Source organism: Heloderma suspectum, chromosome 2 (assembly GCF_057233095.1).
Source record: "Heloderma suspectum isolate Gila_16-S chromosome 2, 16-S_ref, whole genome shotgun sequence".
NCBI lineage: Eukaryota > Metazoa > Chordata > Lepidosauria > Squamata > Helodermatidae > Heloderma > Heloderma suspectum.
Window position 1 is genome coordinate 105,635,646 of NC_139459.1, and position 25,735 is coordinate 105,661,380.

At 41.7% G+C, this 25,735-nt stretch overlaps 1 protein-coding gene across 4 annotated transcripts; it reads left to right on the forward strand.

The window, feature by feature from the left end:
* The first annotated feature begins 7,011 nt into the window (after positions 1 to 7,011).
* Positions 7,012 to 24,324, forward strand: MLANA (melan-A). Of its 4 annotated transcripts, none has more exons than XM_084834466.1 (6): positions 7,012 to 7,590; positions 16,394 to 16,674; positions 18,713 to 18,807; positions 21,016 to 21,112; positions 21,913 to 22,017; positions 24,195 to 24,324. In XM_084834466.1, exons 3-6 carry the CDS (start codon positions 18,734 to 18,736, stop codon positions 24,261 to 24,263), a joined length of 345 nt encoding a protein of 114 aa, XP_084690592.1. In that variant the 5' UTR covers positions 7,012 to 7,590; positions 16,394 to 16,674; positions 18,713 to 18,733; the 3' UTR covers positions 24,264 to 24,324. The 4 variants fall into 4 exon arrangements, with proteins under 4 accessions (XP_084690592.1, XP_084690593.1, XP_084690591.1 ...); XM_084834465.1 differs by lacking the exon at positions 7,012 to 7,590 and adding an exon at positions 15,290 to 15,544; XM_084834464.1 differs by lacking the exons at positions 7,012 to 7,590; positions 16,394 to 16,674 and adding an exon at positions 15,290 to 15,544.
* The last annotated feature ends 1,411 nt before the right edge of the window (positions 24,325 to 25,735 follow it).

Here is a 25,735-nt window from a genome sequence, read left to right on the forward strand (position 1 = left end):
GGAATTTCCAAGTAGTGCCAGAAAGAGTGAAGCGGCTGGGCCAAAGCCGAAAGGACACTCAGCTGTGGATGTGTCTGGTGGTGAAAAGAAAGTCCGATGCTGTAAAGAACAAGATTGTTTAGGAACCTGGAATGTCAGATCAATGAATCAAGGTAAGCTGGAGGTGGTCGAACATGAGATGGCAAGATTGAACATCGACATCTTGGGAATCAGCGAACTAAAATGGACAGGCATGGGTAAATTTAATGCAGGTGACCATTATATCTACTACTGTGGGCAAGAATCCCTTAGAAGAAATGGAGTAGCACTCATAGTGAACAAAAGGGTGGGAAAAGCAGTACTGGGGTACAATCTCAAAAATGACAGAATGATCTCAGTACGAATCCAAGGCAAACCATTCAACATCACAGTAATTCAAGTCTATGCCCCAACCACTGAGGCCGAAGAAGCTGAGGTTGATTGGTTCTATGAAGAACTACAACACCTTCTAGAACTAACACCAAAAAAGATGTCCTCTTCATCATAGGGGATTGGAATGCTAAAGTAGGAAGTCAGGAAATCACCGGGATAACAGGCAAGCATGGCCTTGGTGTACAAAATGAAGCAGAACAAAAGCTAATAGAGTTTTGTCAAGAGAACACGCTGATCATAGCAAGCACTCTTTTCCAACAGCACAAGAGGCGACTCTACACATGGACATCACCAGATGGTCAATATCGAAATCAGATTGATTATGTACTTTGCAGCCAAAGATGGAGAAGCTCCATACCGTCAGTAAAAACAAGACCTGGAGCTAACTGTGGCTCAGATCATGAGCTTCTTATTGCAAAATTTTGGCTTAAATTGAAGAATGTAGGGAAAACCACTAAACCATTCAGGTATGACCTAAATCATATCCCTTATGAATATACAGTGGAGGTGAGGAATAGATTTCAGGGATTAGACCTGATAGACAGAGTGCCTGAGGAACTATGGATGGAGGTCTGTAACATTGTTCAGGCGGCAGCATCTAAATCCATCTCCAAGAAAAAGCAATGCAAGAAAGCAAAGCGGCTGTCTGAGGAGGCTTTACAAGTAGCTGAGGAAAGAAGGGAAGCGAAAAGCAAGGGAGAAAGGGGAAGATATACCCAACTGAATGCAGAGTTCCAGAGAATAGCAAGGAGAGACAAGAAGGCCTTCTTAAATGAACAATGCAAAGAAATCGAGGAAAACAATAGAATGGGAAAGACTAGAGATCTCTTCAAGAAAATTGGAGATCTCAAGGGAACGTTTTGTGCAAAGATGGGCATGATAAAGGACAAAGAAGGCAGGGACCTAACAGAAGCAGATGAGATTAAGAAGAGCTGGAAAGAATACACAGAAGAACTATACAGGAAAGATCTGAATGTCCCTGATAGCCATGATAGTGCGGTCACTGAACTTGAGCTGGACATCCTAGAGAGTGAAGTCAAGTGGGCCTTAGGAAGCATTCCTAACAACAAAGCTAGCGGAGATGACAGTATTCCAGCTGAGCTATTTAAAATCCTAAAAGATGATGCTGTTAAAGTGCTGCATTCAATATGCCAACAAATTTGGAACAGTCAACAATGGCCACAAGACTGGAAAAGGTCAGTTTACATTCCAATTCCAAAGAAGGGTAATGCCAAAGAGTGTTCAAACTACTGTACAATTGCGCTCATTTCACATACCAGCAAGGTTATGCTCCAAATCCTACAAGCTAGGCTTCAGCAGCATGTGAACTGAGAACTACCGGAAGTACAAGCTGGGTTCCGAAGAGGCAGAGGAACTAGAGATCAAATTGCCAACATTCGCTGGATCATGGAGAAAGCAAGAGAAGTCCAGAAAAACGTCTATTTCTGCTTCATTGACTATGCTAAAGCCTTTGATTGTGTGGATCACAACAAACTGTGGCAAATTCTGAAAGAGATGGGAGTACCAGACCACCTTACCTGTCTCCTGAGAAACCTGTACGAGGGTCAAGAAGCAACAGTAAGAACCGGACATGGAACAACCAATTGGTTCAAAATTGGGAAAGGAGTACGACAAGGCTGTATATTGTCGCCCTGCTTATTTAATTTATATGCAGAGTACATCATGAGAAACGCCGGGTTGGATGAATCACAGGTCGGAATTAAGATTTCCAGGAGAATTATCAACAACCTCAGATACGCAGACGATACCACCCTAATGGCAGAAAGCGAAGAGGATCTAAAGAGCCTCTTGTTGAGGGTGAAAGTGGAGAGTGCAAAAGCTGGTTTGAAACTCAACATTCAAAAAACTAAGATCATGGCATCTGGCCCCATCACTTCCTGGCATATAGAAGGGGAAGAAATGGAAGCAGTGACAGATTTTATTTTCTTGGGCTCCAAGATCACCGCAGACGGTGACTGTAGCCATGACATTAAAAGACGCTTGCTCCCTGGGAGGAAAGCTATGGCAAACCTAGACAGCATAGTAAGAAGCAGAGACTTCACCTTGCTTACAAAGGTTCGTATAATCAAAGCTATGGTTTTCCCAGTAGCAACGTATGGCTGTGAGAGCTGGACTATAAGGAAGGCTGAGCACCGAAGAATCGATGCTTTCGAACTGTGGTGCTGGAGAAGACTCTTACGAGTCCCCTGGACTGCAAGGAGGTCAAATCAGTCAATCCTAAAGGAAATCAACCCTGACTGCTCATTGGAAGGACAGATACTGAAGCTGAAGCTCCAATATTTTGGCCACCTAATGCGAAGAGAAAACTCCCTGGAAAAGACCCTGATGCTGGGAAAGATTGGAGGCAAAAGGAGAAGGAGACGGCAGAGGATGAGATGGCTAGATAGCATCACCGATGCAATGAATATGGACTTGAGCACACTCCAGGAGAGAGCGCAGGACAGGAAGGCCTGGTGTGCTATGGTCCATGGAGTCACAAAGAATTGGACACGACTGAATGACTGAAGAACAAATGGGCATTTAAGTTGGCACTTTTAAATATTTACAGTTGAACTACAAACCTCCCATGGAAAAAACATTTAGCTGCTATCCAATTGAGTAATAGTAAAATTATCACTCAGTTGCAGAGGGTTTTTTTTACTTCAGAGGCGGCCAGTCAGTTAATCCTGTCCTTAAGTTTTTTATAGATAAAGTCAGAACCCACATGCTGTATGTCGTTGAAATTTGGGTTGGAAGAGTCAAAACTTTTTTTAGAGACCCTTCAGAATAAGTGCATGAGAATCATTCTTGGCTTCCTCCTGGTGTGCCACCTGCCCTTTTTAAGGCAGAATTAGAGTTGCCATATATTGCTGCCAGGATCAACTTGTTACACTTCAGTTATTGGTTGAGGTTAAAGATAATGGGTTATACTAAGTAGTGCCGGCTTGAACAGCTGAGGTTTGGAGGCTGAGCTCTGAACTGTCAAGAGTTGGCAAGCAATTACCTGGTTCACACATAATAACCCATGGGTTATTTAACTGTGGCTAGCCCATGGTTTATTGCCCTACTCAGGGTTTGTCTGATAGATGATTGAACAAACCATTGTTTGTTTTCTCAAGCCCTGGGTTGTTTGTTTCTCTCCTTCTCTGTATCCCACATGCCTTTGCGGCGCCGTAGTACTGGCACGTAGAGCAACTGGTGTTTTTTTTTTACCACTCTTGCCTGCCGCCTTTGTATCCTGGCGAAACAACCTATGGTTTAAACAAGCCATATTTTACAACCCAACAACAAACCATAGATTCTCTTTCTTGGTTGCTTGTGGTTAACAAATCATGGTTTGTTAGTGCGGCTACATTTGCACATCATGACAAACCTGTCGTTGAATCGTGCGTTGTTGTTATGTGCAAACCCTGCACTATGGTTTAATTATGGGTTGTTAACAATGAACAACCCAGAGTTCATAACCCAACAACAAACCATGGGTTCTCTTCCTGGGTTGTTCAAGGTTAACATCCCATAGTTAAACCATAGTGCAGGTTTCACACATAACGACAACCCACGATTCAACAACAATCCATAGTGAACCTGCACTCTGGGTTGTCGTTACATGCAAACCATGTCTCCCCACGGAGACCTTGCTGTCTTTATGTCCTGAGGAATTGGGTTTTTGATCAGGATGCAGGTGAACACAGGGAAGTTATCAACTATACTTGCTTCTCACCTTGGTTTGTTAATATTAAAAGAAATCATGCTAGGGCAACTTATTTTCAAACACTGACTCATCCTCAGATTCATAGGGCTTTCACTGAACTAAGGTTCCAGGTGATGCCCTCTGCCTATTTGGAGAGAAGATATTTGGGTGTATTCACTGTTGGAATGGACTTGTGTTTACGGCTGTGGCCTGGTTGAGCACCTTGCACATTATATACTGTTTTGTCCTTTGTATGTGGAATGAAAGTGGAAATTCCACTCGTATATCATTACCCAAGCTAGCAACCTCAGGGTATTATAATGGAACTTTTGTGTGATAGCTTATCCTTCGTAAGTGACAGAGTAGCGCTCCTTACTATGGCTGCAAGGAAATACACAGCTGTTTTCATGAAGATATTTAGCCTAAGATGTTTCCCTTATTTTATTCTCTACTTTAATTGTGATGGCATATGGCTAAATACAAATAAACTGCTCCCACTCTCACTACTACAACTAGATAGTATTCTTTTGTTTAGTCACTAAGATGGTGGTTGACTGTAAACACTGAAGAACTGAATGTTATCTTTTCAGTGCTTTACCGTTTGTTTTTGTTTTTTTAAGTAGCTAGATACGATACTCTTTCCTTATGGAATTTTATGCAAGATTTCCCAAACAATAAGGGTGCATTTTTTTCTCATTTGTTTTATACAATCTATACATCTTACATCTAGGTTATACTTCAGGATATTTTAAATGCAGGAAATTTGAATTTGGAAATGCACCTCAGAAGGTTCATTCCTTGTTCTTGCAATTCCTGTGTGAAATGTGGTGTGTCTTATTTGATATTGTTTATAATGCCATGAGCAGCGAGGGACACAACTAACTCTCCCCCTACCTGTGCCATTTTGTGAAATTTCTTTATTTTCCCTTTTGAAAAGTCTTCAAAGGCTGTTCACATTCCACAGTGTACAACACCAGAAGAGAAGGACGTATTGAGTGATGTGTTTTAAAGTAGAAAACATTAGCAAAGCTAAGTCCTGCACAAATGTTCCCCCCTCCATTTGGAGGTTAGTGCTCCCTCTCTCCTGTGCTGTACAACCAGCTAAATTTTTATTAAGGGATGGGGAGACAGCAGGTAACCCCCATTCAAATCCATTAGAAGCATTTTATGCTGATGGCATTGAAAGGGGACTGGCACTAATATAAGGCAAAGGCTATAATGTGGGGAAGGCAACATGGTTTACAACAACATTTATTGTATGTTAGAATTTGAATTGGGTTTTTTTTCTGGGTGGGCAGGAGTGCTTCAAAGGAAAGCACTGACCTTCAGCCATCTGCCGTCTTTATTCCCCAGAGACACTCATAGGAAGCAAATATGGTGGCTGGTAAGGGGGAAGGCTTGCGGATGGCATCAGAGCAACCAAGGAAGGGCTGGGGGTGACCTGATGTAGTGGGAGGAGGAAGTGGGGAGACTGGGGCTGAAAGAGAAATGGGTGGCTGCAGTGAGTGAATCTTGTGTGCTGAGACTGTGGTGTGTGTGTGTGTGTGTGAGAAAGAGAGAGAGAGGGCAGGGGGGAGAGAGAGGATTTCTGGGAATGATCCTGAATGAGAGAGGGAACTGTGGATTCAAAGGAGAAGGTTTGTGTTTTGGGGCTCAGTCCCCACCTCTGCCACATAGTCAGGATCTTAGACAAGTTATTTGTCTTTTAGCCTCAAAAAGTTTTCCCTTCTGTGAAATGGCAGTTGTTGTATGAATAGGTACCCCCATGGCAGCCATTTTGTGATGGTGCCCATGCCACTTTCATCAACATACTGAATGTGCCCATCAGCTGAAAAAGCATAGAGACCTCATTATGCAATTAGATCATAAGATCACATGCTACTTAGTGTCTGTTGCAATCATTTCTCAAATATGAAAATCTCAAGGAACGAAGCTTATCATTAAATAACTTCTCTGTGGTGTTTGAAGTCTAATCAGCATGGGCAGGATAGTAAATAAAAGGCAAGTGTAGTACAGTGACATGTTACTGGAGCTCCCTCTAGAGAGTATAAAAAATAATAACATTTTTGTATCAATTAAAAATGATGCACAGTACAAGAGTTAAAAGGAGAAAAGCCCTGCCCATAGCCTCATAATCAAGTATGATCAGAAGAATTAAACAAAAGAGAAGCGAAGAAACACACAGAGGTGGCTTGCTCAAGCCACAGCAAGCATGAACAAGCCACAGAATGCCTTGCATATCCCCCCTCCCCTTTCTTCTCCAGTGCTGCTGCAAGGAGGCATTTGGAAGATCTCAGTTCTGTTTTTGATTATCTACAGATTGTCATGTTGTTTGAACCCAATGAACTGTGGTTAATCTTAACCATGGGTTATGAAGCTGGCTTGTTTGAACAAACCATAGTTAAGATTAACCACAGTTTAGGATTTGGATGACATACTAAGCTGTGATTAACCTAAAATAGAAGCAGAAGCTTCTGATGTCTTGTCAGACATGCCAAAAGAGGAGAGAGGATGGGGAGCATGCAAGTCTGAGGCATATAATGCTAAAACCATGGTTTAGCATTAAAACTTTCCTACAGGATGTCCTTCCACTGAACAGGGAAGGTCAAGATACAGTAAGATACTACATTTGTGAACCACATTAAAAATTGATGAAGCTCTCCAAGTTATTTCCTCTTTCAGCACAACTATTAAGGGCTCTTCCAGATGGGAGTTTTAAGGTGCTATCAGCTTGGCTTGTTAGCATGAGTTTTTGAACTGCCCACACAAGGTCGTTATTTTCCTGTAGTCGTCCTGGGTCATCCTGTGTTTTCCCTTTGTTTCTCCCATATTTTCTCAAACTGGGGAAAATTCATTCATTATTTTCTGGGCTGGATCTACACTTACCACCTTTTTTTGCTTCCAATTAGGTTTCACCGCCCGCCTTTCACACTATGCAGTACCCACCTCGAATTGGAACTGGAATTTCCCACTTCTGTGCTCCCACTTTCAATACCCTAATATCCCGGTATTTCCCCTTAATGTGCTCTGATTTTCCGCCTTCGCTATCATAACCGGCCATAGTCCCCTCCCCCGCCTGTCCATATACGGCGGTGTTTGTATTTCCCTCCTGTCCAATCACAGCTCTCAACAGCCCCATGTCAAAGTTGTGAAGCTCCACAACTTCGAAGCTTCGAAGATCATGCCTCAATTAGAAAAAAGAACATTGCGGAGAAGCCCCGATTCTGCGAGGATAACGCCTTAATTTAAAAAAAAACATCCGGAGTCGGGAATAGAAGGGGGTAAAACTTAATCTCATTTGAAGGGATAGAATAACCCCCTGCTCAGTGCAGGAAGCCTGATTCCCAGGCGGTCGCCCATCCAACTACTGACTTGGGCCGACCCCGCTTAGCATCCGAGATCAGACAAGCGCACGCAGGAAAACAGCAGGATGCTCGAGTTTGAACCGAGCTCACACATTTGATGAAGCACTGCAACGGAGAAAATGGGTGAGTGTGAATAATCACGTTTTAATGCGAGAGCGTTTAACCCGACGGGACACCGAATTCATTGTGATGGTGGGCGCAATGTAGATTGGCCCCTGGTGTGCCATGATCCATAAAGAAATAGTGGTGTGGCTGCCTGATTTCAACAGCTTGTGGTGGTTGGGAGCGGCATGGAGTCTGTGTGATGTATAAGGGGACGTTGATGAAGGGTGTTTTCTTGGCTTCAAGCTGGCCAGACAGCTGCGTTTCTCCCTCACCCAAGAAGCGGATGGCATCCCTCCCCACTGCTGCTGTCCTTTCCTTCTTTCCCCCTCCTCCGCAACACATACAATGAGCTCTTGTTTTAGCAACAAAATAAAGGGTGGTGTGTGTATGTGAGGCAACTAGTCATATTTATACCGGGGGGGGGGGGTGTTTCTTCTTTGCCAGAATCGTGCAATTCTCAAAGTTTGAAGGTTCATTGCTGTGTTTTTACTCCTGTTAGAGAGGTAAACCTTTCCCTACCACCACCAGTTTTCCCCTGGAAATTTTAATTCTGCCCCCCTTCCCCTATGAGGGTTAAAAAAGAAAATGACTAGAATGGACACTGTTTATATAAAACACACACACATTGGGGTAGTGGTGGTGGAATGTCAGAGAAAAAATTGGTTGTATTTGGAAGGTTTTCTGCTCCGGGTAACACTATGATCCTAATCAGGGCTGGATCAGACCAAGAGTCCATCTAGTCCAGCATTCTGTTCACACAGTGGCCAACCAGCTGTCAACCAGGAACACACAAGCAGGGCGTGAGCACAACAGCACCCTCCCACCCATGTTCCCTAGCAACTGGTGTACATAGGCTCACTGCTTCTGGTATTGGAGGGAGCACATAGCCATCAAGACTAGTAGCTATTGATAGCCTTTTCCTCCAAGAATTTGTCCAACCCCCTTTTAAAGCCATCCAAATTGGTGGCCATCACTACATCCGGTTGAAGCGAATTCCATAGTTTGACTATGCATGGTGTGAAGAATTCCTTCTGTCATCTGTCCTGAATCTCCCACCAGTCAGCTTCATAGGATGATCCCAGGTTGTAGTATTTTGAGAGAGGGAGAAAAATGTCTCCCTATCCACATTCTCCACACCGTGCATACTTTTGTAGACCTCTGTCATGTCTCCCCTTACCCTCCTTTTTTCCATGCTAAACAATCCCAGCTGTTGTAACCTTCTCTCATAGGGGAGATGCTCCAGCCCCTTGATCATTTTAGTTGCCTTTTTCTGCGCTTTTTCCAGCTCTACAATATTTTTCTTTAGGTGTGGTGACCAGAACTGTACATAGTATTCCAAGTGTGGTTGCACCATAGATTTGTATAAGGGCAGTGTGATATTGGCAGTTTTATTCTCAATTCCTTTTCTAATTATGTCTAACATGGAGCTTGCCTTTTTTTTTTTTTTTTTACAGCAGCTGCACACTGGGCCGCACATTTTCATTGAGCTGTCCACCACAACTCCAAGATCTCTTTCTTGGTTGGTCACCGCTAGTTCAGATCCCATCGGGTTATAGTTGAAGTTGGAATGTTTTGCCCCAATGTGCATCACTTTACACTTGCTTAGATTGAACTGCATTTGCCATTTAGAAGCCCATTCTCCCATCTTGGAGAGATCCTTTTGGAGCTCTTTACAATCCCTTTTTGTTTTAACCACCCTAAATAATTTGGTGTCATTGGCAAACTTGGCCACTTCAGTGCTCACTCTTAATTCCAGATCATGTATGAACAGGTTGAAATTCCCCTCCCACGCACACCACTGCTTACCCCATTCGGCAGGGACTCCTGCCTGCCTGTGCAGTATTTTCCAGAGGCTGGAGGGATTATTGTGGGAAGGAGGGGACAGAGAAACCCACTTCCATCAGTGCAGTTAATCCAGCATAAATCTGGACCCAACCCTATATTTATTATATTATATTTTATTTTTCCTATTTTCAGACAAATATTTTCTCACAAAGTAGCTCCCACAGCATTACCAATTCAATATGGTCCTGTTGGCACTGCAAGCACTGTTCCTAAATGAAAATGAAACACAGGTCTTGCCCTCAAGCTCTCAAACTAAAAAAAAAAAAAAGGGGGGGGGAGACACACCAGAAGGGGAGTAGTAGAGGAGGGCATGAGTTCAACAATGCAAGAATGAAATGGTCAGTTGTAAACAGGCACATCTGTTGATTTATTTATTTTCATTCTGTTTGGTGATCCACAGGCTAATAAACAAACAATCAAAACAATGATATACATCATTGTTCAGCATCACATCATTTTTTAAAAAATGAAGAATTAAGAACAGAAATGGCTGATAAAGCAATCCAAAGTATTCATTTAGAAGAACATATATCCAGTTGGAGCCAGTATTAGGCCATCCTATCTAATGTGCTACAGAATACCAACAAAGGTATGCATGCAAAAGTGGGCTAGTACGAATGTTTGTGGGCTAGTACATTAGCAACATAGCTCAGGTTGGGTTTGTGCATCACCTTAAGCCATGATGGTTTATAAGCTGCTCACAGTAGCCTATAAACTACTGCATCTGCCACACAGACAAATAAGCTACTACTGTGCCTAGCATATTTTCCCCACACTCAACCCTCCTCCCTTTACAGTCCTCCCACTCGGCTGGGATGGTATACCAGCTTCCTTTGTGTTGGAAACCAAATCCCAGCATCCCTTGCACTGCCTCTCCATCCCTTGCATCTCTCCGATTGGCCTGACTTGCTCTGGAGCATATTCTTTTGTCTCCTGTCTCTGCCGGATCCTTGCATTGCTGATTGTTAGCTGCTTTTCCGCTGCCCCGCCCAACCAGCAGTGCCCTGATCCTCAAGGTGTTCCTTCCAGCGCCGCCCTTCAGTCACCACCAGCTGCTTCCCAGCTGGTTTTCAAAGACGTCCCCTTATCCCTGTGTGCAGCAAAGAGGGTGGGGGCTCTAACTCCTTCACAGTTTGCTGGAATAGAGCGATATTTTATACGTGTGCTCTCCTCATGGGGAGCCTCCAAATGCTGTACTGGATAATAGTGCTACTTTCCTTTTTCATGGAAAAGTGACCAGAAACCAACTGCTTATTACCCCTTCATTCCCTTGGCTTCCCCACCTCCTTCCCTTTCCCTTCTCAGAGCACAATCTGTTGCTAGGCAGATCTCGGAAACTAAGCTCAGCCGACTGGAGCAGAGCAGCAGCAGGGGTTTGACTGCTCTTGCCAAGCGACTCTGTAGGTGATCTTTAAATCATTCTTTAAGCCACCGTGGAGTGCCAGATGACACAATAAGCCATGATGGTTTAAATAAACCTCACTGCAGACCATGGCTTATCAGGGTGGCTTATTTTGGCTTAATAAGCCACCGTGGTTGGGGAAAACCACTTGCAGACAACGTAAGCCACTGTGAGTAGCTTATAAACCACCATGGCTTAAAGTGATGTGTGAACCCAGCCTCAGTATTGTCACCACTGACTGGCAGTGTCTCTCCAGGGTTTCAGATAGGAATTTTTTTCAGACCTACCTGGAGATGTCAGGAATTGAACCTAGGACCTTTTGGATTCAAATCATGCACTCTTTCACTGAGCAGTGTGCATGCAGCCATAGTGAAAATAAAGACTCTGCTAAACATATCAGGCTGCAGCTCTGGGCACACTCACTAGGATGCACATAAGAACATAAGAAGAGGCCTGCTGGGTCAGACCAAAGGCCTGTGTAGTCCAGCTTTCTGTTCCCCTCAGTGGCCAATCTTAGGGTGGTCCTGTGTCCTACTTTGCAGAGGACCATACTCTATATGAAGCCCTGTCAGAGGGAAGTCCTCAATAGAAGGCATCCTGTATTTGAAGGGCCATCCGGTTCAATGATAAAGGACCATAAACAAGGGGGGGGGTGAGGGGTCTTGAAGTTGCCATCAACAGTTAGCACCTGGACAGCACACTGAGCAGGTCACACTCTTCCCCACTATGGTAAGATGTACTGTATTTCTATTTAAATTAGATCAGTTATTTCAAAATGTGCACCTATAGTTATAAATCAGTATATGAAAATGTTATGCAAATATGTGTCCTCTTTTGTGGTGATGCATTACCTCTTTTGGGGTGATAATGCCCACGCTAAGCCAGATGCCTGTGGGAACCAAACAAGCAGGACATGAATGCAGTAGCATCCTCCCACTTGTGTTCCTCAGCTACTGGTAATCATACTGATACTGGGGACCAGAGCCTCTGATAGCTTCATCCTCCATGAAAGTCAGACCCATAGAGATTGATGAATTTATTACTGAATAAACAATCTATTAGTGTATCAGTCATTACTTCTGGTTACGGACTCATGCTTGCATGCCTCACATGTGCACCTCGCTGCATCTAGGAATAATCTGGAATGGATAGACCCACCCTAGTGTGCTGGAAGCACCAGATGTCAACAACAACAAAATCTGGATTTATGTTTCATTAGATCAGTCAACTTGAAACTCAACATTAAAAAAACGAAGATCATGGCATCTGGCCTCATCACTTCCTGGCATATAGAAGGGGAAGAAATGGAAGCAGTGACAGATTGTATTTTCTTGGGCTCCAAGATCACCGCAGACGGTGACTGTAGCCATGAAATTAAAAGATGCTTGCTCCCTGGGAGGAAAGCTATAGCAAACCTAGACAGCATAGTAAGAAGCAGAGACATCACCTTGCCCACAAAGGTCCGTCTAGTCAAGGCTATGGTTTTCCCAGTAGCAACGTATGGCTGTGAGGGCTGGACTATAAGGAAGGCTGAGCGCCGAAGAATCGATGCTTTCGAACTATGGTGCTGGAGAAGACTCTTACGAGTCCCATGGACTGCAAGGAGGTCAAATCAGTCCATCCTAAAGGAAATCAACCCTGAGTGCTCATTGGAAGGACAGATACTGAAGCTGAAGCTCAAATATTTTGGCCACCTAATGCGAAGAGAAAACTCCCTGGAAAAGACCCTGATGCTGGGAAAGATTGGAGGCAAAAGGAGAAGGGGACGGCAGAGGATGAGATGGCTAGATAGCATCACCGATGCAATGAATATAAACTTGAGTACACTCCGGGAGAGAGCGCAGGACAGGAAAGCCTGGCGTGCTGTGGTCCATGGTGTCACGAAGAGTCGGACACGACTGAAGGACTGAACAACAACAACAACAAAGATCAGTCAACATAGGGGAACTGCCAGTTGCCCAAGAGTTTTAAATGGGTTGTAAATCAGTAGAGAACATTTGAAACTCTTTAATGTTGTATCCTAGCACAACCAAGATCAGGATCAAGTCCATGTTTCAACTGGTCAGTTATTAATATTACTTTTCTGGAACAGTCTGCTCTGAAGGCATTTGTTAATAATGCTGACAGTGTTCACAAGAATAACAGATCTTTGACATCTGGAATCTTAAGTCATCTGAATGTTAAATCAGCCCATTGCAAAACACAAATGTACTGGTGTTATCATCACATGGGCTATTTGTGACTGCTGAGCTGATGGAACTGACAAAGAACGCCTTTATGTAGCACCCCCTTTCTACAAGCAATTGATGCGTTCTTTTTGAAGAGAGAAGAAAATATACCTGAATGCAAAAAAGCTTCCCACTGAATTTGGGTCCTTGCTATATTTTTTCCTTTCCGTGCATGCAGTTCTTTACAGTATAAGGGACATTTTACTGCTCTTTCTTTGCTTTGCAGTCTATGTGGTGTTTTCAGTGTGTGCATTTTAAAATGAAGTAGCATGTGATTATGTGCTAACTAGAAGTTTTATACAACTCTATGCAACTCTTAACACGAGCTTAATGGTGCAATTATGCAGTCAGAGGTAAGACCCATTGAGTTCAATTAGTGTTACTCTCAGATAAAGTGTGTATATAGTGCCATCCAGATTTTTGGACTACAATTCCCAGCAGCCCTGACCACTGGCCATTCCGGCTTAAGGAGGCCATGTATCCCCTTTTACAGAGGATGGTCCTTTATTTAGAGGGCTGACAGAGGACTGCCTCTGTTTTGAAGGTGTCCTCTATTTGAAGGATTGTCTGGTCCAAGTCCATAAAGAATCATCAGAAGGGAGGGTTGGGCCTAGGAACTGCCCATCAGTAGTGCCTGAAAAGCAGGCTGAGGTCACCTGGTCACAGTCTTCTACACTAAGTTATGTATTTCTGCTTAAATTATTATAATAATTTCTAAATTTGCATAAAAAGGTAAAGGTAAAGGTGTCCCCAACCAGTCGTGTCCGACTCTAGGGTGCGGTGCTCATCCCCGTTTCTAAGCCGAAGAGCCAGCACTGTCCGAAGATGCTTCCGTGGTCATGTGGCCGGCATGACTGAACACCGAGGCGCACAGAACGCTGTTACCTTTCCCGCCGAGGCGGTACCTATTTATCTACTTGCAATTTCTTGCTTTCGAACTGCTAGGTTGGCAGGAGCTGGGACTGAAGACGGGCGTCGGGCGCTCACTCCGTCACGCAGCACTTGGGTCTCGAACTGCTGACCTGCCGACCTTCCAGTCTGCAGTTCAGCGTCTTAACCACTAAGCCACCAAATCGACACATGCAGATCTTATGCAGATCAGTGTCCTAATGTGTCCTCTTGTTTTGGTGATGCATTTCCTCTGCTTTGGCATTTCATAAGTGGCTGTCCCATGATGGCTGGGGCTGATGAGAGTTAGAGCTTTTCTATACAAGGGTGAGGGTTAGGGTCCATATGATATCATCTTCCACACGTAATCATGCTGTGTTTTTCCACTACTTCTTCTGTCTTTTTCCTTACCACAGAAAATCTGTTAAGGAGGAAAAGGTAGCTGGAATAGCTGTACAGTGTCTTTTGGGTAGAACACTAGGAGCTGTCTGCTTGGAAGCACCCTCAGCCTCTGAGTGCAAAGAAAAATAAACCCATTTAGAGAGCAATCCTATGGTCCTCTAGACAGTGTCTAGAGGGCCATAGGATATGCTGATTTCTGGGAACCGACCTTGGAGCCCGCGTTCCGAGGTTGGTTCCTGGAAAACCAACCGCCCTCCTCATCCGCACTGCCTCAGAGGCAGCGCGGAGAACTCCTGTCCTCCATGCTCGCAAGAGGAGCATGGAGTGACTGAAAAGGGCTGGGGCTGGGGGGTGTTCTGGGGCAGGGAGAGCGGAGCTGCGCATATGACATATCCAGTGTGTCATACGGCAGCCTCCTCTCCCGGTCGCCCCCCGCCCCATAGCTAGACAGCCAAAAACGGCTGTCTAGCGAAAAATAGCAAGGCAGGAGAGGCGCAGAGGGAACGCTCCCCCCGTGCTTCTCCTGCCTTTCTTTGGATAGGCGGCCTCCTCCGAGGTTGGAGGCAGCCGCCTATCTAGTTAGGATTGCACCCTTAATATTTTAAAAAAAGGTATCCAAAATGGCTCCAACATGGCGGGGAGGACAGGCTCTGTGGATTGTCATTAGTGATGTCATAGAAACTATCAGGTCCTCATGACAATTGCACACAACCACATCAAACTCATGGCCCTAATGGAAGCACTAGTTTGGGGCTGGAACTTTTCCCAGCAACAGCAATATTCAAGAAAGTTGTCGTACAGGACAACTGAATAAGAATTGCAGTGCTTTCTTTTTTTTTTTTTAAGTGTTTGCATTGCACAAAATAATTGAACAACACTTACTCTATATTGTTTGCATAAATCTTTAGGAGAGGTCCCAAGATGTTTAGTCTACGTGCAGGCCTAGAAATTCAGTACCAAGTTGTTCAAGCTACTGGGGGAGAGGTTAGGAGTGGAAATGGTGGAATCAGGAAGAGCAGAAGGCATTTCTTTGGTTTTAATCTGTCACGCTAATTAGAGTGATCAAAACCTGCACCGCCAGAAACTCAAACTCATGATAGTCATGAGGGCTCTCTAGTCTTAAGAACGAAATTTTAAAAAATAAAAAAGAGATGAAACAATCTGATTATACATTTTGCACTCAGCCAGAGTCTAGGTCCTTAAGAAGGTATGTCTCATTTCTTTCTTTCTCTAGATTTTCACATTGTATTAGGTTTCAGCTTTACCAGGGTTATTATTTCTGAAAAATATATTTGATGAAGAAATAAAGGTCTTAAACTGCAGTACCTTTAAAACAGGAGTTTTTTTCTTAATGAAAAGCGGTGGTTGATTCTTTTAGTTCACAGAAGAATTTACTGTTCTGCTGCTTCGCTGAAAGCAAAGGCTATGACCCTGCACACTTAGGCTGGTTAAATCCTATTGCATTTAATTGGATTTGTGTAATTGTGAGTAAAAGCCAAAGTGTTTATCTGTGTTTTTTCTAACAGCGAAGCCGGATAAATTAAACTATCCACTTTGCTTGATATGGAAACTTAGTTTTCCTTGCGTATTTATACAAATGACAGTGAGACAAATCAATTAGAAAGCTTTGATAATGACATTAAGAAAACTTGGACACTTACAGGGCAGCAGAAACTCAGACCATCTTTATTATAATGAATGTTGGTTTACCCCGTTTGCAGAGCTATCTTCATTACATAACTTAACGAAAGCTATTAAGCAAAAAAGAAAGAAAGAAAAAGGTCACAGTATGTTCCACTGTTTCCTTTTTCTACATTAGGGATGAACAGTGTCTATATTTGCTGGAGGTTTTGTGCCTACTAAAAACATACTTTTTCCAACAGGCGTTTCCAGGAAGGTAATCTTCTCTGTACATCGCTTAGAAATTTCCTTAATATAATCAATTCATAAATATTGTTAAATAAATAATCAATATTTTGGAACTACTCAATTTTCAGACTGGTTCTGATACTGGAAATTTATTTTATTTTTAAAATATGTATATTTTATTTTTCAGTACAGACTCCCCTCACATGCAATGAGTGTTCAGATTCCATTAAAATTTGGTGCCATCTCACTTCAAGAGCACCACAGTGTGGTGTAGTGGTGAGAGTTTTGGACTGGGAGCCGGGAGATCCAGGTTCTAGTCCCCACTCAGCCGTGGAAGCTCACTGGGTGACCTTGGGCCAGTCACAGACTCTCAGCCCAGCCTACCTCACAGGATTGTTGTTGTGCGGATAAAACAGAGAGGAGGAGGACAGTGTAAGCTGCCTTGGGTTCCTTGCAAGAGGAAAAAAGGTGGGATATAAATGCAGTAAATAAAACAAACAAATAAATAATAGTCATGGAGGGTGCTTCCAGACAAGGCTAGTTATTGTGCAATTGCCCCGTCTCAAACACAGAATTTTAAGGGGAGGAGTCTAGGTGCCACCATCTCCCACTTGTAATCCTCCTGTGTTTGTCTACTACATCTTCCATCTTTTTTCCTACCACAAAAAATCTGTTAAGGTGGGAAGGATGGAATCACTGCCCATGCCTTTTGGTTGGCAGTGCTAGGAGCTGTCTGTCTGGGAGCACCAGATTGCATGCGCCACGGTTTAGCCAAGGCATTAAATACAAAATCTAGAGACAGAATGCAGGATTAAAATCTGGAATCTCTCCATCACTTAGGAATTGAAAAACCCCTTTCCTTTTCTTTAATTAATGAAAGTCTAGACTTTTTTATTTTTTATTTTACCACACCTTTTTTGAAATCTGATAGAACTTGAAAGTAAAAGTTCCGAGCCAAATCTGCCCTGCAAGCCGTTAGCCGACTCTTTGATATATGAAGTTGTATTGCCAGGTTAGAGTATTTGTCTGGCTAGAATTAGCTCTGAATTGTCTCAGGGTCTCCAGGCCTTAAAAAAATAACCTGGAGATACCAGGGATTGAACCTGGGACCTTCTGCACCCAAAGCATGGGATATACCACCATATAATATATAAATAATAATATTAATATATCCTGCAGATCATGCTCATCCTAAATATTAAAAAGCTTTTCTTCTCAAGCCAGAAAATAAAAGGCCAAAGTAATAATGTATGTGGAAATGAGCCAATTTCTGTCATCTACCTTCCTCACTTGCTGGACTTAAAAAAAGCCCACCTTTGAAAATTTGATGATACAAAATCAGGAAAACCTATTAAGTAAGCTTTATAAAGTTCTATTAGATTTAGATCTTACAACTAATAATTATCAGAAAAGCTGGGAAAGAGAACTAACTTGTCTGATTCCAGTAGGTACCTGGACTTGGATCTGGAATAATATATCACGGAAGACTACTAGCACAAACCTGATGTTTTTTTTCCAAATTTATATTCCTTTGGTATTTAACGCCTGTAAGGCTTAACTGTATTATCATAAGGGTGGTAACAGGTGCTGGAGATGTAAAATGGCTAACGCAGATATGGCCCATATTTTTTGGTTTTGCCCAATTGTTAAGGACTATTGGCTAAAGATAATAGATGAAATTGAGATTATATCAGGATATAGACTACTTTTGGATCCAATAATTATTCGTTTTCGTTATGTCAAGGAAGTTGTTCTACCTGATGACATAGAGATGATAGTGCATTTATTAACAGCCGCCAGTGCTGGTATCGGCAAACTGGAAAAAAACCGGAAGCCCGTACAGTTGATGACTGGATTATTAAAGTATGGGAAATAATATATATGGTTAAGTTAACTTAGTAAGGGTTAGGGAGGGAAGACAGCAAATTAATAGATTTATAGAAAAGTGGTCATTATTTGTAATGTATTGGTGTAACAAGAATCAAGAGAATGTACAGCCTTTTGTGTTATTGGGAACGTTGTGATATTTGCTGGTTTTGCTGATAAATTTGATTATATTCGATATTGTTTGAATTGTTGATAATATTTGGTATTATTATTTGTTGTATATTTTATATACTATTGTCAGCACTGTAAAAATAAAAATGGAAAAAAAATCTGAGGCTGAAAGGCAAAAATATTTTAATAAACAAATGGTTCATTCAGTCATTTAGATTTCCCCTTTGGTGTTTGACACAAACATTTACCTTTAAGGAGTTAGTGTTTAATAGTTGCCCCATCATCCCTTATTTTGAAGGATTACTCCTTGTTTCAAATCTTCACAATAGATTTTTTTTTAACTTCACCCCTTGTACCATTTGAGAGTTTACAAAGGCAACTTTAAAATATAGTAAAACCCAGCAAATATAAATAATTTCAGCTGTACAATAGCCCTGTTCCTACAGTTGTGATGTAGCAGTACTATTAAACGAATGTCACTTTGGGCATTGCTTTGTTCATTTTGTAGGTGTGACCTGAACCATTCAAAATGCCTAAGGGACATCATAACCTAGATGGCAACTTTGGTCAAGGGAAGGGATACGCCTCTCTTTCTGCAGAAGAGTAAGCTGAGCATCTAATTTAAGGACAAACAATTCCAATTCAATTTCAAACATGCATTTTTAGTTGTGAAAGAGACAGCAGAAGAGATGTTATCCATCTTAGTCCACACTAACTCCTCAGTAGTTTATGCCGTAGACTTGGGGAATTGCAGGATCAGTGTGTGAATGACACATTCTCAATGGGATGGTGTAGAGTGGGAAAAACATACAAAATATCACTTGCTGAAATAAGACCATGCAAAGCTCCCCTTTGGATATGTTTCAAACTATTCCGAGTTCAGGAAACTCTGACCTGGTTCTTGCATAACACTAACCCATGCATTGTTGCACAACCCAGGGTTTGTCTGTCAGACAAACTGTGGTTTGTTTTCTCAATCCCTGGGTTGTTTCCTTTTTCCTTCACCTGCTCCCTCCCTGAATCCCAAATGCCTTTGTGATGCTGTAGAACTGGCATGTATAGCAGTTGGGTTTTGTTTTATTTTTACCACTCTTGCCCACTGCCTTTGTTGCCTGCTGAAACAACCCATGAACAACCCACAGTTCTGGTTTCATACATAATGAAAACCCAGAGTTCACAACTTAACAACAAACCATGGGTTCTCTTTCTACATTGTTTGTGGTTAACAATCAAGAGGTTGTTTGTGTGGCTGGGTTTGCACAACACAACAACCCAGAATTCAACAACCCTTTCCATGGGTTAGCATTATGTGTGAACCCAGCCTATATGTTGGTTGGGAGGATGTGTTGAAAGTTCACTTTAATTTATAACTTCCCTTAGTGCCACTGAGGTCAATTGGACATACAAGTGAAATGAGATAAAATGACATTTTTATGGTGAAAATCCCATCAAACGTGGGATATGAAACAAACACATCTTCCCAAAGCATTTTTACAGGACAGACTAGACAGATTCCATCACTCTATTATTTTCACAGGCATTACATATAGCACCTACCCTAATGTGGTGCCCTCCGGATGTTTTGGATGACAACTCCCAGAATTCCTGAACATTAGCCATGTAGGACTGGGCTGATGAGAGTTGAAGTCCAAAACATTTGGAGGGCACCAGATTGGGGAAGGCTGACATATGGCATTGTGGACATCACTTTCAAATGTAAGAACAACTCCGTGGGTAATTTTATCCTGATAAAGAGATGGGATAAATACCCTCTCAAAAGGGGCATGACTGGTGCTGACACTGCAGTCCTTTCGATATCAGTTTAAACCCTTTTTAGTTACCCCAACATTTTACTATCAGTCTATTTTAATATTTTTATGTTGCTCAATTTCTTTATAATGTTGTTGTTTTATTGTTTTGCCATTTATTCTATTTTGTGTCACCAATTTTGGTCATGCTGTTCTACACTACCCTGGTATCTGCAAGGATGAAGGGCGGTTTAAAAACATTTCAGTAAATGAATAAAACTAGTGAAAAGGCTTTGTTAAAAATATTTCATTTCCAGGGACCAGTTGCATACTGCAGGTAGAAATTGTATGCATATTTGCAAATCACCCATAAGTCTGTGGGTGTAGACCACCCTGATAGGTCTACTACCCCTGTGGAGGGGAATAGCAAGTGTCCATTTAAATGTAATCAGGAAGAGGACAGACCATGACAACAGGGTCACCTAGAACTAACTCTATGGGCCAGTTTGCACATCATGCTAAGCCATGGTGGGTTAATTAACCCAAACCATGAGCTGTTCTAGGGTTGTAGATGGTTTGTTAACCAACCAACAACCCACCGTTGCTGGGTTTGCATGGCATGACAAGCCATGGTTGCAGCCTGAATATGTAAAAGTCGCCCAGCACACTAGTGCACACCACAACACACTGTGATTGTGTGAACTACGTCAGTGTGTCAGTTTCATTATAAGGAGAGTATTCCCTATCAAAATCCCGTTAAGTGGAAGCTTTGTGCAGTGTGCCAATTGTACTATATCTTGTAATCAAAAGCCCATCTCTGTCTTTGTTCCCAGCTGACCATGTGTTTCCTGCATGTATGATAAATTCTATCTTGAATATGTAGAATTCCACTGAACTTACTGAACATGCTTACTGCCTTTCCTACAAAACTACATAAGCATCAATAGCAGCTATTTTTTCCATCTTTTTTAAGACTGCTTTTTTATATAGGAGATGGTCATGTTGCCATTTCTTTCCATATGTTCCATGCTCTTATGAATAGACTCATTTTTCTTTTTCAAAGGGCTGCAGGTATTGGAGTTCTTGTTGTGGTTCTTGCAGCTTTACTGATCATTGGCTGTTGGTATTACAAAAGGCGCAGTGGTTATACAAACCTTCTGGTAAGGATAAATTGACGTCCTACTAAACTATTAGGGATAACATTTGCTACCCACAAGATTTGGATGGTGTTTAATTTCTAGAAAAAGATGCTGAAGCTCAGGTCTGCCTGGAATCCACACTCTCTGATCCAGACTTCCTTCCCCTTAAAATCTGATGGGCAAGGACACTGTTCAGTTAATAGTGGTGAGGTAAATACCCTCTGTAGCCGCTCTGACATACTTTTGTATGTGCTTACTACATATGATCTAGGGTTAAACCTGGACATAGGAAACACTTCCTGGGGCTGAGCACTGGCACAAATTAAGCTCTGGATTGAGCTGTTAGACAATGTACACGATAGTCTAAAAAAACAAGAAGTATTTTGCACGAATGTAGTGGAGAAGTGTCACCAAAAAAAGAAAAAAAAAAGCTTATTTATTTAGTACATTTATAATCTGCCTTACTTTCATAATGGAACTCAAGGTGGTGTACATGGGGTTCCCAAGTGCCTTCCATTCAGGCACTCACCAGTCCCAAATCTGCTTAGCCTCAACAGGTACCACATCAGAGCAAGGGGAACCCCACTTTTCACTCATGACATAAAGAGCACACTTGTGGTACTATGTGTGGATGTTAATGCAGGAACAGAAACTGAATAGAAAGACTGAACGAACATTCTAGCATGTGTAGATTTACACTATTGTTATAGACAGATGTATGCACTGATGCAAGCCTCAGGTGCAACACCCTGAAGGTCAGCTCTCATTCCTAATTTTTTTAACACGTTCCAATTTTTCTACCCTTTTTCACTGCACTGCAGAGTAAGAATTTTCGAGTGGCCACCATTAAGACCTCAGAAGGCAAAAGTGCCTTACTGGGCTCCAAATTGCCCCTGCAGGAGTACAACAGCAACTGTAACCATGTGGTAAGACTATTGTTTCTGTTAACATCTAGTAAACCTTTTCAATTAGTCAGAGAGTACAATTTTGCTGAAGAATTCACATTACTTTGTTAGAGAGTTGTAGGAGCAGCTTTATGGTTAAGGTGAATGGCCTTTTCCAGCATGTGACCAGGATTAAGCCTGAAAATGATAAAATCAAGACAATTTGTGCTACCACTAGGAAATTTGGCACACAAAATTTATCTTGAGACCAAATTCCAGAAAGCTCATGAAGAATAGTTGAGTTCCACTATTTTTAAAAGTTTGCACTGAAGGACAGGCATCCTTTGTTTGCAACAATTTGTGCTCTCCCAAAACATATGGGAAATTTCTCCTTTGGGCAGTTTAGATTATGTCAGAAATTCAAAGGGATATTGTAAGAGTGTGCCTTTAGCGTTGCTGAAAATCTGTTCAGTATTTCCAAAGTTGTGAGATTTCAAAGTTCCTGTAATGCCCTTAAGATTTACAAAGTGAAAGCAATTATAGATCTTTGCAGATCTACAGTTTGACACATTTAATGCAAGTTTATAGATTACAGGATATAGCTCTGCTGCTAAAACAATCCGTGTAACTAAATCCAAATCTCAATGTGCTGTGTACTTTTGTTATTCTGACCGCAAATTCTATTCTGACCTCTTTCAATCTGGTTTTCATCTTCTTCACTCCACTGAACCTGCCTTCATAAACATTTCTAATAATCCCCAAGTGAAAAGCAAAGGCGTCTTTTCTGATCTAATGCTTCCAACTCTGCCAGCTACTTCCAGAGGGAAGCTCTGTCACAGCAAAACAGCAGAGATTATTAACACATCTGATCATTCCTTTCTCTTTTAATTGCTCCCTGCTTTGTATTTTCATTATGCTGTTTTGTGATGAGCTGTTAAGCAGTGAAACAAGCCTGCTAACAGTCCCATCCCTCAGCTAAGATCCAATAGGAATTTAGAAGGCAGGGCCCTGGACTAAAGTTGTATTTGCTGGTGTTGTTGAGGGGCCTCTTCTTCAGATTCAGGAAAATTTAGGTCCATCTTAGGGGCAGAGCTTTGCATGTAGAAGGACATTGGTCCAATCAGTGGTATCTATCATTATGCCGTTTCTGCTTGGATGACCCAGCAATGTCCTTGAGTAAACACAGATAAACCCAAATTTATTGTCCACCCCCCAAACCCTTTTCACATTCAATTATTTTTTCTTAGTCTCTTAATGTTGATTGTCCATCCTTTTTTCCATGTTTATAGTGTGTCACTCTCTTTTCAGATTTCTTCTGTTGCTAAATTGTGCTTGTTTTTATTTTTACCATCACCAACATTTACTCTTTTCTGTTGCCTAATGTGATATTCTGTTCATTGGCCTTCCTCTCCCTCACCATAAGCCTTTAATTTCTGGTTTGTATTCTGTCTCCTTTATTATTTGGTTCGCCCTTCACTTTAATCATGTTTCTCCACTATAATTCCCATTGTCTGCCAATTGTTTTTCACATTCAATTATTTTATTTGTTACATCACCATCCCAGGCTTCTTAGTCATTTAATTCAATTAGAAGTCATTAATTTTAAGCATTTTATAAACTTAGATTAATAATCAGTTATGTAATAAATGCTAAAGGAAATTAGTACTGAACACTACTTATATGAACCAGAAAATGCCTATGGGTTGAATCCAACATTGTGCAAATTGACTTCTGCTCACACAATGGCACTTTCCTTTCCACCCCTTCTCCGGAACAGATTTGGGGGGATATGGGTAGCTACAGGAGGGAGGGGAAGTCCGTTGTGCCAGAAGTTTCCATTCGGCTGGCAAACAGCTAGCATTGGATCCAACCATATGTTTTGTCTTCTTGAGCAAATATCTGCCTCCATAAATTTAATTAAAATTGTAATGGTATAGATGATTAGTCCATTAGATTTGGTAGAACGTATTTGTGAGTAAACATGCTTAGAGATCAGCTTGGCCTTAACTTAGCATACACATCCAACATAAAACCAAACATACTGTTTAGACTTAAAGGTGTAAGAGATTTCTTATTTTTAACATAAGAATGCTTTATTATGATGATTATGGGAGATCCTTTAATGAACATTTTATGTATTTGCATAGGAAATTATAATGCTTTAAAAGAATTCTGTGCATATGATTAACTTTTCCTTCACCCAACTTTCATTAACACAGGTGCCTGATGCTCCACCAGCCTATGACAAAATCTCTACCAGCCCATTGCCCCCACCTTATGCACCATGAATCAGAAAAAATTAAATGGAGTGCTTGCTTAAATACATGTACTATCTTTACTTTCTAGCAGTACCTGAGGAAAAAATGCATGCTATCGTGAATGGTTCCAGAGGCCATTGTTGTTTAAGAAAATTCAGTGGTTCCCTATTGCATAAGATGTTGATGTCACAGCCTTTTAATCTTTATTCCAGTTGTCTGGAGTCATTCAGCATAAGATATACAAAGAACATTTTTTTATTCCAGACCTACCAAGCATAATAAACATTGAAGAGCAATAACCAGTGTTCTTGAAATCTGAGATTTTGTTAAACAAAAACACTTAGGGTGTATTACTTTACATTTTACTAAAATGCAGTGTAGTTTTCTCTTTGTTCAAGATCTGTCCATCCATCAGATAGTGATCCTAGAAATGTACCTCATCATTAGCCTCTTGTGCTTCAGTTTCTCAGCTCTGGCTGCTGGCAATCCAGCCATCCTGCAAGAAAACTCCCACCCTTCTCTGCAAAAATGAAGAACCCTGTCTCTACAAGCCAAACATTATTTGAAGGCAGTATGGCCCATCTCAGATCTTGCTCAATCTGCATAGTGTGGGCATTTATGTCAAGCATACAGATTATCACCCCAAACCATCTCTTCCTAGTTGCTTCCCCTCTCCCACTCTGGGCTCTATTGGGAGAAAGAACAGCTGGGGAAAAGTAGTTTCAGGGGGAAAAGGCAGGTGTGGGGAAATTCAGTAATTTATTAACATCCTGTTCTTCTGCAGTTGTAATGTGGCTTACAACAAAACATGGATGTACAAAATATGATTAAAAACAATTGATCACATTAAAAACAAGCAATTCAAATACAATAGATAATAAGCAGCTAAAAAACTGAGGTGGTAAAAAATTAATAAGATGTTAAACAATAGGTTTTCAATTTTTGTTGGAGAGTTTTGAAAAGGGGCCAAACACAACTCAGTTGGAAATGTGTTCAGCGTCTAATGCTCTTGAAATAAATTCTGGTCATTCTGATTTTCCAGGACTTGATTCTATCCAGGGTCTCATGCTGTCACCTCTAGTTTGGCCCTCACCCAGTAGTAGCTTCCAGCAAAGAGGTTCCAGTCACCTGGATGGTTCTGTTTCACATATGGACAGATGCAAGAGGGCAGGGGAGGGCAAACTGGGAACATCTAGGAGCCAGTCATCAGTTTGAAGGGTGAGAGGACTAAAACCAGGCACCCACACTATCCATAGGTTTATCAATATTGGCCTGACAATGCAGTTTGCTGGGGAGAAATTATCCTAGCACACATGTCCAGCAAGTCTAACTCAAGTTCTGAATCTCAGGCTGCAATCCTATACACTCTTACCTAGGAGTTAAGTCCACTGGATTAAATGGGACTTACTTCTGAATAGACATGTATAGAATTGCTCCATCAGTTTATTTGATTGAGGGTCTAACTAGATGTGGGAGAGCTACGATCACTTTTGCTTTATTTG

Bases quoted from the DNA above. Each gene is read 5' to 3' on its own strand.
- MLANA (XM_084834466.1), top strand. From the start codon at position 18,734: ATGCCTAAGGGACATCATAACCTAGATGGCAACTTTGGTCAAGGGAAG. The intron at 21,113-21,912 runs GTAAGGATAAAT...ACTGCACTGCAG, and splicing joins GTGGTTATACAAACCTTCTG to AGTAAGAATTTTCGAGTGGC. The intron at 22,018-24,194 runs GTAAGACTATTG...TCATTAACACAG, and splicing joins ACAGCAACTGTAACCATGTG to GTGCCTGATGCTCCACCAGC.